The sequence below is a fragment of the Abramis brama genome (assembly GCF_963993115.1).
Source record: "Abramis brama genome assembly, chromosome: 12".
Classification (NCBI taxonomy): Eukaryota; Metazoa; Chordata; class Actinopteri; order Cypriniformes; family Leuciscidae; genus Abramis; species Abramis brama.
This window is the reverse complement of record NC_139974.1, coordinates 8,915,032-8,926,368: the sequence shown is the minus strand read 5'-3', so window position 1 is coordinate 8,926,368 and position 11,337 is coordinate 8,915,032. Positions and strand designations below refer to the sequence as shown.

General features: G+C 37.5%; 1 protein-coding gene across 1 annotated transcript; it reads left to right on the top strand.

Annotated features, from left to right (window-relative positions):
* Nucleotides 1–5,213: 5,213 nt before the first annotated feature.
* krt91 (keratin 91) lies at nucleotides 5,214–7,502 on the top strand. Its single transcript, XM_084130543.1, has 7 exons — nucleotides 5,214–5,809; nucleotides 6,069–6,151; nucleotides 6,235–6,391; nucleotides 6,481–6,642; nucleotides 6,740–6,865; nucleotides 6,950–7,170; nucleotides 7,284–7,502. Exons 1-7 carry the CDS (start codon nucleotides 5,312–5,314, stop codon nucleotides 7,411–7,413), a joined length of 1,377 nt encoding a protein of 458 aa, XP_083986669.1. The 5' UTR covers nucleotides 5,214–5,311; the 3' UTR covers nucleotides 7,414–7,502.
* The last annotated feature ends 3,835 nt before the right edge of the window (nucleotides 7,503–11,337 follow it).

Here is an 11,337-nt window from a genome sequence, read left to right as displayed (position 1 = left end):
TGTTTTTTTGCATTCACAAATCTTAATGAACCTCCAGACAAGTATACACCTTTTCCCCTCAACGTTGCCATAAATCTTCAAAAACCACATAAAACAACAATCTCCCATTGTGGTTAGAAGGATCAGGTGAAAAGGCTAGATCTTCATAGGTTGAGGGCTAGCAGACGATTTACAGGTTTGTACAAGCCTTTGTTTGCACATTCCTGAAATTTATTTTCAGTACCTCATTGATAAGACACACTGACACAAATGTTTCAACATAGCTTTTAGGCTTAAATGTTTAAGGAAATGTTTATTTTCAGTTAAGGTGACATCACAATTTCCTTTTAAAGTTATTTATTTATTTATTTATTTTTTACCATTTTTAATAACTTTTTAGCTTTTGATAGCCATAAAGTAGCCTACATTCCATTTAAGGCCCGTTCACACCAAAAATGATAGGTAACTATAACGATAACTAGCGGACGATAATGTTCGATTTATTATATGCATACTGCAGTTTTGTTGTCTGCTGCTTTAAATGCTCTGAAAGCTCTTTAAAGTCTGGTGGGTTCTGATCGGCTGTCAATGTTTTTAGCGCAATTTTCCACCGGACAAAATTGCGATTGTTAACTCATGATTTCTGTTCTGTCTGTGCGCACCAATCTTGCACTTCTATCTACTCCTCAACCAGACCACCTAGAGACTTCGGGTTTTCGGCATTATGTTAAGGAAGGTCTAATCTCGGGAACGAACAAAAAAAAATCCAGGAAAAGATTTACTATCTCTTAGTGTTGTGATCCCATGAGGTCAGAAAATTGCGCTAAAACACTCACCGAGTTTTTATTACTTGTTTAATGTTAATCAGCTGAAAAAAAAAAAATCATTCTGAAAGTGATTCCAAAGAAATCGTTTCTCTGTGCCGTTATCGTTATAGTGTGGACTCTTTTATATTTAGATACATTTTTAGAACTATATCTTCCATTTGTCAACTAGTTATCATCCTTGGTGTGAACAAGCCTTTAGTCTTTCAATTTATTTGAGGTCATTAAGTAAGGGTTAATGCCCGACGAGATGTCCATTGTCAGGTATTAATGGACGACGGCGAGGCGGAGGACGCCTCCGCTGAAGTCCATAAATTCCTGACAATGGACACCTCGAAGGGCATTAACCCGCTTATACCATGGTCACTTGCCAAATAAAACATTTTTAAAACATTAGTTTATATTTTAATTAGTTTTACAATTGAAATCTAAAGTTTTTACAAACAATAACTTGGTTTCCCTGGTTACGCCTGACAGTTTATTTAGCAACTGGAGATATTTATAGTCCGCTCAGCTCATAGAACCCTTCAGTTTACTGCCTGTTGCTATGGTTACTCACAGCTGATGTAGCCAGCGCATTTATTTATTAATTTCGAACGGTAAACAGTCAGTTTCACCAGAACTCCTTTACTAGGTGTCCTCTATCACTTTTTAATGGACACCCTGCAGCCAATCAGAATCGAGTATTCACCCAGACCATGGTATAAATGGATAATAACTAAATTAAAGTCTTATCTCTCCTACAGCAATCCCATAAGATCATTACAAATCACACATGGATCTAATAAAAGAAAATATATCAACCAGGGGCGCATCTGGTACTCGCAAACAAAACTATGGGTGCTCCAGAAAGGGAACAAATTATCAAAAATTGTAGGTGGATCCTGTTGTAGAACAAGAAAATCCACGTCCATGGCACTCACATTATTTAGAAAGGTAAAAAGCCTTTATTGTAAGACAGGGCTACATCTTAAAAAAAACAACAACGCGGATCAGCCCAAACAGGCCTTCGTCAGGGTGCTGACACCGGGTCAACTAATGAAGCCCTGGATTAGTTGCCTAGGTGTTCGAGACAACACCTGTTTTGCAGATTTGTGCTGTTGTGAGGGATTCTGTTCAGGGGGTTGAATAATTTTGAGACTGCAGAATTTGGGGAAACAACTGAAAACATTTGTTGTGTTGAGGCATTTCAACTACTTTTGTTCATTGTAAACAGCTGAAAGTCTGTAAATGTTGCCAATAAACCTGATTTTCAATGGGGGTTGAATAATTTCAATTACAACTGTAGCTTGCCTCAACACACCTGCCTGGAAGTTTCTAGTATGGCTAGTGAGTCCTTGATTAGCTGGTTCAGATGTGTTTAATTGGGCTAGGAGCTAAACTTTGCAGGACAGTGTCCTTCCAGGAGCATGATTGGACAACTCTGGTATAGAACATCATCAGCATGCACTAGTGGTAAACAAATGAATAGCACTTTGGCAATTGTGGTTTTTAAGTACACTGAAAAAAAGAGGAGAAAGCAAAAGAGGAGAATATTGAAGCGGTCATGGCTAGGGAAAAGAGGCCAACTTGGCATGCCAATTTTGCAAAAGGAGCTTGAGGTAAGTAGTTTTGAGTTTTAGTGCCATGTCGCTATAATCAATACACCATTTCCATACGCCATGTTGCATTTTTATTGGCTAGTCAGTAGATGTAGGTTGTAGCACAAACACACTGTGAGAGGATCAGATTAAATTTATGACACTTTAAAAAATGATCGCAGGCTATCATTGGTCGCAAGACCGTGACAACAGCCGTCTTTGAACCTCTCTCACTGTACGACGTAGGACCACCGTTTAGGAGCCCAAACTTAACAGCCCAAAATCACACAATGTGTGCCAGGCATTAGATTAAGTTTAGCATGCCACTCTGCATATCAAATCATATGTCTCTATGTCTGCTCATATAATAATATACTATATAACATTTACAAAAACTTAAATAACCCTTATATTATAGGCATAAGCTTGAAGCAAGTACTTTTGGACCAAACAGTTGGAATACATCTGCACTTACAAAACTTTCCCTAAGTTATAATTTATTTGCAATTATCAGAAGAACAAAATAATTGCTCAAGTTCACTTCTGAGGGCGGAGGGCACTGCTAACACAGATTCCCTATAGGCTCATACAGTACTTGCATATACTTGTCAAACCATGAGGGAGAAAAATGAAAGAATTTGTCCCCTTGTCAGTCTCTATATGTTACCTAACCTGCACAGCGCTTTGTATTGATCTGACACACCCTTTGTCCTCAAATGCTTTCCTAGGTCAGGCTCATAAAGGGAACAGGACAAAAGTACTGCAATGAAAATCTAAACAGAAGGCAAAGAAAAACACATGGATTAAAATGCATTCAAAATGGTCGCTTTTGTTTGGAGGAAAAAAGAAAAACAAATGCTGCACAGAGAGATACAAAAACAATTTCCTTAAAAAAAATTTGTTTGTCATTTGACAATGCGTGTCATATTTGAATTATTTAATAAAAGAAAATTCTTATTGTTTTTATTACATTAGCTAATTGCAAATATGACTCACAAAGTGCAATGTATTACAACTTGAATAGAATTTCACAGATGTTTCTCCTGTGCATTACGATTATTATTAGTAAATTTTACTTATATAAATATTTCATTGTAAAGATCAACTACAGAGACACAAGCCCTATATTTACCAGCTGCACAATACCGGCTTTGAATAATTCAGACAGGAACGACAAATTACAAAAGTGTTATTTTGCACCTAATTACTATTTTGCACTTAATAAGGAGCAGGGGCATCAGACCTAATTTGCTTCAGGCATTACACTTTGTCACCCTCCTCTATTTGTCACACTAGAGCTGTGTAAATTGTGCTTGACTATACCATAAAACCATATATCATCAAATGTTTGACTTTTCTTTGACACTTCCCTGTACTTTATTGACACTAAGCACCTAAAACTTCAGAAAGAGAACCACCCTTTAAATCGTTGGTCATGTTACTGTTGAGTTCAGTATAAGTTCATTCTATCTGTGAAGTTACACCTACATATGGATAGGGACACAACCTTGGGCGTAAATGCATCGCTTGTTTACAGTAAGCAAATCTATGTAAAATATAAATACTCCAGCAGCAAAGCGTGAAACTGGACTGAAATACTGTGAGCCAGGAGCGGGAAGTCATGTAGTCCAACTAAGACACTCCAACACCTCTCACCCACATTTCAAAACCTATTTGTAAAACAGCTGAACTATACAAGATCCAATTTAAACAAAATATTTAAATAAAGCAGTTTAGCATTTTGATATAGAAAAAAAGTCATTAACATTAATGCGTCAAGCAAACATTATAAAGAATCACTCGCAGTCTCTTTTATGGTGCAGGGTGTTTCATATCCGACCTTTATTTCTTCACTATAAAACACTCCCTGCCATTAGACAAAGCTTAATTGTTAAAGGGCTTTCTTCTTCTCCTATCAGGCCATCAAATTTACGTCTGTAACGCTTGCTAAATATTCTTCCCTTTTGTTCTGGTTGGTTGCTTATTTGTTTTTGTACTTTATTCTTGTCACCATGGCAACAACTTTAAGGCTTATCTTCATATTTTTGGAAGATTTAACAAGGATAGTGTAAATAATGATTTAATCCAAACAAAATGCATCACTTGAGATTTTGATGGCTAAACTTTAAGAGTTATAAATAAAATGTATTTTCTAATGAAAGGATATGAACCGTTCTGTTATTTCTATAATCTTGTATGTAATAACTGTGGCTTTGCTGCAGCTTGCTCTCTGGGTGTGGCTCAGTATTGGCACCCTGAGGACAGAAACTCTCACTTTCCTAGTTCTTGTATTTGCAGCACCGTTTTCCCCTCAGGTTCAAAAGAAATTAGGGTGACTAAAATGTTAGTTGAATTTTGTTAGCAGTATTTTTCTAAACAATATATACTTATGATGTACTGTATTAAACATTTAGAATGTATTGTTAAGGTTGGATATATGTATTTTAGTCCAAGTTGATATAACGGTCCAGATGTGCAAGTATATACGCATATATACAGTATCACACACACTCTATATCGTCCATATATATATTATGTACCATAGACCATATATACGTACAATTATGTTCCTTTAAAATCCACTGAATTTGAGTGCACAAAAGGTTTTTTAACTAAACTACAAAAACTTAGACATACTATTTTCTTTCTTCCCTATGGTAAAATATAAAATCCAGCAAATCTGGACTTGATCTTAAACACATTAAAACCCTGCAGTTGGCTGAATGCTGTGTGAGTGCATGTGACCCTGTGTTTGTTTTGGAGAGGGAGGCAATGGATTCTCACTCCACCTCCTTGACTAAAACAAACGCCCATCCTGGTCGTTGCCTCCCTCTAATTCCAAATAAAAGAAGATCATGGGGTCATAATTTCCTCACTTCTCACACTTTCTTCAGTCAAAGAGCAGAACAGCAAGCCTCCTCTGCAATCATGTCTGTCTCATACGCACGTAGTTCCATGGGAGGAGGATCTCAGTTCTCCATGGGAGGAGGATCTCAGTTCTCCATGTCCGGTGGAGGCGGCGGTGGTCGTGTGTCTAGCATGCGTGCTGGCAGCATGTACGGTGGAGCTGGAGGATCTGGGACCCGCATCTCCAGTGCCTCTGCTTCTCGTTCTTTCTCTGCTGGAGGTGGTGGCTATGGAGGTGGTTCTGGTTTTGGAGGTGGTTCTGGTTTCGGAGGTGGTGCTGGTTTCGGAGGTGGTGCTGGTTTCAACCTGGCTGATGGAATTGATGCATCTGCAAATGAGAAAGCCACCATGCAAAACCTCAATGACCGTCTGGCCACCTACCTGGAGAAGGTGCGCACCCTTGAGAAGGCTAATGCTGATCTTGAGCTGAAGATCCGCCAGTTCCTGGAGAGCAAGACGTCCCCCGCTTCTCGTGACTACAGTGCCTATTACGCTACTATCAATGATCTCCAGAACAAAGTATGTGGTATTGTCAGAAGAAAAAAATGAAACAGTTATTAGTAAATAAATAACTACTTATCTTTTGTTAACTTACCTGTATACTAATAATGTGCTAAATAAAGAACATCATATGCAGTTTATGAGAATGACATAAATAACCATTTAAATCTTTGAGAACTTTGTCTTTGTATTTGATATATGTAAGAGATATTTTAATACTAAAATCAAATAATTCTCAAGAGATATCTAAATGTGGCTATATTCTTGTCCCCTGAAGATCCAGGATGCCACTCGTATTAATGGAGGCATCTACCTTAGCATCGACAATGCCAAGCTGGCTGCAGATGACTTCAGAGTCAAGTAAGTCCACATATGACTAAGAAAAAAGCCATCAACATCTCAAATGGGTCCAAGTGATTTACAATGGTTTAATTTCTCTGCAGATATGAGAATGAGCTGAGCATGAGGCAGTCTGTAGAGGCAGATATTGCTGGGCTGAGAAGGGTGCTGGATGAGCTGACAATGGCCAGATCTGATCTGGAGATGCAGATTGAGGGGCTGAGAGAAGAGCTGATCTTCCTCAAGAAGAACCATGAGGAGGTAAGCTGGTGATTGGTTCATACTCTTTGCTAAATAAGTGATTCCTCTAAACGAAGCAAATACTCAGTGGTTTCTTCTTACATCTTTAGGAACTCTTGGCAGCACGTGCCCAGATGACTGGACAGGTCAATGTAGAGGTTGACGCAGCACCACAGGAAGACCTGGCAAAGGTCATGGCTGAAATCCGTGAGCACTACGAGGGCGTTGCTGCTAAAAACCGAAGAGAACTCGATGCCTGGTTCCAGGCCCAGGTAAAATTAGATTAGTTTATATTTGTCAAAAGAAACCAAAACCAATTCAAAACCAAAGATCTTATCTGACTGCTCTTCTATGGATTGTCTCTCATAGAGCGAATCCATCAACAAAGTCGTCGTTGAAAGTACAGAAAACCTTCAATCATCCAAAACAGAAATCAATGAGCTTAAACGCACACTCCAGAGTCTTCAAATCGAATTACAATCACAACTCAGCATGGTAAGTAGATGACCAGGTCAGTCTTGAAATTTGCAGCTTTGATACATCACATAGCCTTTAGAATAATGACTTTTCCCTCAACAGAAATCGTCACTGGAAGGCACTTTACAAGAGACACAGGCCCGCTACGGTTCCATGTTGTCCGGCTACCAAGCGCAAGTGAGCAGCATGGAACAGCAGCTGATGTCACTTCGTGCCGATCTGGAGCGCCAAGGTCAAGAGTATAAGATGCTTCTGGACATCAAGGCCAGACTGGAGATGGAGATTGCAGAGTACAGAAGACTGTTGGATGGAGAGGCTACTGGGTGAGATGCTAAAATACACATTCACACCCTGATTTCTCAGTAAATTATAGGAAGCAGAATGAGATTGAGATGATTCTGAGTACTTTTTTCCCCATTTTTTCCCCCAACTTCAGAAGCACTCAAACTGCAGTGTCCTCATCCAAAACCTCAACTTCAACTACTCGCAAAGTGGTAACTATTGTAGAGGAGGTTAAGGACGGCAAAGTGATCTCCTCCACCCAGGCAGTTACCGAGACCAAGTGAGAACCAGCAAACAAGAACAACCAGCACAAGAACTCTTGAGATAAAACAACCAAACTCTTGATGAAACACAATAAATTGGTCTAAATGTGCTTCTGTGTTTGAGTCTTATTTTATACTCTGATTTTTTTCCCCAGAAATTATTTTATCAGGATTTTTTTTTTTGTGCCTTTTACAAAAACTTAAATAATAATAATACACACATGTAATATACATGCATACATTAAAAAGTTTGGGGTTATTCAAAAAAAATATTTTGGAAGATATTAATACTTTTTGTCACTTTCTATGATGAAAGGATGAAATGGTAGCGTATTTATTAAAATAAGCAAACTCAGGAAATGATCAAAATTGATCAAAAGTGACAGTAAAGACATTAATAATTTGACAAAAGATTTCTATTACAAATAAATACTTTTCTCTATAGCTTTCTATTCATCACAGAATCCTGATAAAAACATATCATGGTTTCCACAAAAATATTAAACAGTACATTGTTTTAAACATTGATAATAATAAGAAATGTTTCGTAAGCAAGTTTTTTGAAGGATCATGTGACACTGAAGACTGGAGTAATGACTAAAATGGAAAAGTTGAGTTAATTTAAATTGTAATATTTCGTATTATTAATGTTTTCAGAGTATTTGATCAAATAAATGCAGCCTTGGTGAGCATAAGAGCATAAAAATCTTACTGACCCAAAATGTTGTGCAAACATTATTACCTACAAATGTGTGCAAAAGTCTGCAAATCCAAACAGTTATACCCATTTCAACACAAAAATGGGTATTTATGGTTTTTGTTTTTAATACTCTGCCTACCAATAATATTTTATAGAAAAATATTTGCAAAAGCTATGCCTTTAGGGCTAAAGCGGCTTGTCACCAGGACTGTGCACTTATACACTCATGAATACTCACTCATAAAGGGTGTGCATAATTAATATGCATTCTTTAGAGGTAGACAAAAAAAGGGTAAAAATACAACCGTTGCAAAAAAAATTCCAGTGCAGGTAGGTCTTATACTGAAAGATCATTGGGTTTTAACAATCTAACATTGAGATATTTTCATTTCAAACCAATGAGATACTGAACGACAAGTATTCTGTAGATATGACCATCAGTGCAAGCCAGATAGCAGGACAAAAACAACCTTTGGCATTGTAAAGATAAGGCATATCTTTTTTGTAACCCCACAGATTTTTTTAACATCTTGGGAGAGGTGTATGATTCTTTATTTTGGAAATGCTTTTGTCAAGTTTGTGCAGGGATTGAATCAGGGTTCAGATTGATGCTATAAAAGAATAGATATATGGGTGGATGTGGCAGTCACATTCAGATGCCTGCTATAAAGACTGAAGCTTTATAGCTTTATAGCTTTATATGCATTAATGTGCACTCATTACACAACACACTGAACATTTTAACATCAATATCAGATTATCATCTACAGTTCACTGTCTGCTGGGCACTGACCTCTGTGTGGGAACAGCATCCTGGATCCAATCCATAATACGGATGTCTTTTCTTCTGCCACAGTGGGTTTTGAAGTTGCTTTCCTCCAGTTTTGTTTATTTGGGAATATTACACATGATATGCGATGGCTTCAAAAGGAGAAAAAATAGGTAATTGCAAATAATAAACAATTTTATACTTAAAGGGGCTGTATGTAAGAATTATCATGTATTAGTCGCTTTTTATTGACAATGTGTGAATAGCTTGTAACAAAACTTAAAAAACGAGGCCTTCCCTGACTTTCTAGGTTGTCTATGGAAGCCTGTAGACTGATTTTCAAGTGAAGGACTCGGGATGGCCTTGCCAGGAAAATCAAAAGATGTGATGTTTACGCGCTCCCCCGACAGCCTCTCTTCCGTTCAATGACACATGAAATGAATGCTTATACAATGTTCAGGATTATGCCGAAAGAGCTATTCTGTCGGCCTACTGTAATGTCAATGTGTCATGCAGAGAAGGGAATAATTCAAACTATAGTTTCACAGTCATAGATATATATATAGACTACAGTCTCAAATGTACTCCATAAACTATCATAAGTGTAATTTTAATTTCCTCATCTGTCGACATGATGTGGTAAATTGCGGAGCTGGAGCAAACATATCCACATCGCTATTTGGGGTATTAGGTGCAATAAAGAACAGAAGAGATGGCATAAACCTATATCTCACTTTTAATCTTCATTTTTTTTTTCTTATGCATTTTCTCTCATCTTTTACAGGCCCTCTAGGGACCTCTAGTGGTACAGTTTCACATTACATATGAGTTTAGTTAACATAAAGCAATGCAGCTTCTCAACACATATATGATCAGATGCTTTCTTAACTGCTGCTTTCTCACCGCTGTCATTTTTGTTGAGTTTATTTTGTTATTGAGAAGAAAGCATGCAGCACATTTACATATTCATTTAAACATCGCTCTCAGCAGCACTGACAGTGTCTCGATGTTCGTTAACAGTATATTGCTGCAAAGGTATTTTCAACTTCTTTTTCAACTTCTAAGCAAAGAACGAAAAAGAAGTCTGCAGGGTCATTGAATCAGGCTCAGTCTCTTGTACGTTATGTGTGCACCAGTGCGAGCACGAGCAATAAGCTGCTGGCTGCAGTTCACTTAACTTCTCCACTTGTCCCTAATAACAAGGGTTTCTGAATTCTAAATATAGCTCCTTTAAATTCTGTCCAGTAGAGGAGAGGTTAATTAGCCCCTGCTGGTAGATGCTGTAATTACACCACTATGTACTGTAGGTATGTTTCTCTATTGTAGGACATTTACTGTATTCTGGTGAAAGAAGTGCTTTTGCAAGTAACATTTAAAATGACCAAACAAACATAAAATGGCCCAAATATGTCTCCCTAAAATGTCGGCAGCATCCAGGTTGTACTTCAGGGGCTGAATGCACTGCCATTTCAGTGAATGAGATGCTAACGGACAGCTTTCTTCAAGTGTTTTAGACCTCCTTAGTTCAGTCCAACATTTTAAGCACACAGTGGAAATAATGACATGACAATTGGTTTCGTTTTCATTAACAAGTTCAGTAATGAGTGACTCCTGGCGGCAGAACGATTATATTGCAGGCTCGTTTTCTTAATGTACTTACTACAACACAAACTGTCCAATGGCAAACTAGTTCCTTGAACAGAATGCTGCACACTGTCATTTCCAGCAAACTAGCTGATCCTGCCAGTAACATAACACATGTCAGAGATACAGCAATACTTGTGAGAAACAATATTGTACAGACTTGCAAGCATTTGCTGCATTGTAGTGACTTATACTTGTCTTTCATCGGTTACCAACTTCACATCTAGTTCGCTTTTATAAATCTATGCAGCTGTATGGTGTTCTTCAGGTTTGACAGCTGTAACCTGATACCACCAGCATTTTATCCTTTAGTTAATGACACATGCAACTTTTTATAACCCTAACCCTCTTCTACTCTAAGCTGACATAAGAATTCCTATATTTTAGATTGTTAAAAACCACAGCACTAATAAATCTGAGTTAGAAGTTAAACATTTAATTCAGCTGCAGGAAAAAGCAACCATACTTTGTTTAAATTAAACTCTAATAAAACAGTTAATAGAAGTACTATAGTTGTTGTGTCTAACTAAATATCTAAAACACTGATCACATTGGATGTTTTCTTGCACAATCAAGTGAAATTTCTGCATAATTTAAATGCTGTTCCATTACCTGGCACTTTCAACCTGACAACCAACATGAACACTTCCTTGTCTGCTTCTGTCATTAAGTTGGTCATTTGAGTAATTTGCCCAGTGGGTTTATAGACTGAAGGGTGATATTTATTTTTTATTTCAGTCTTCTTATTGGATAAAAAAAAACAAAAACAACATCTAATCTAATCTAATCTAATCAATACATTTTGCAAGAACAGAGATAAAAGCTACAGAGG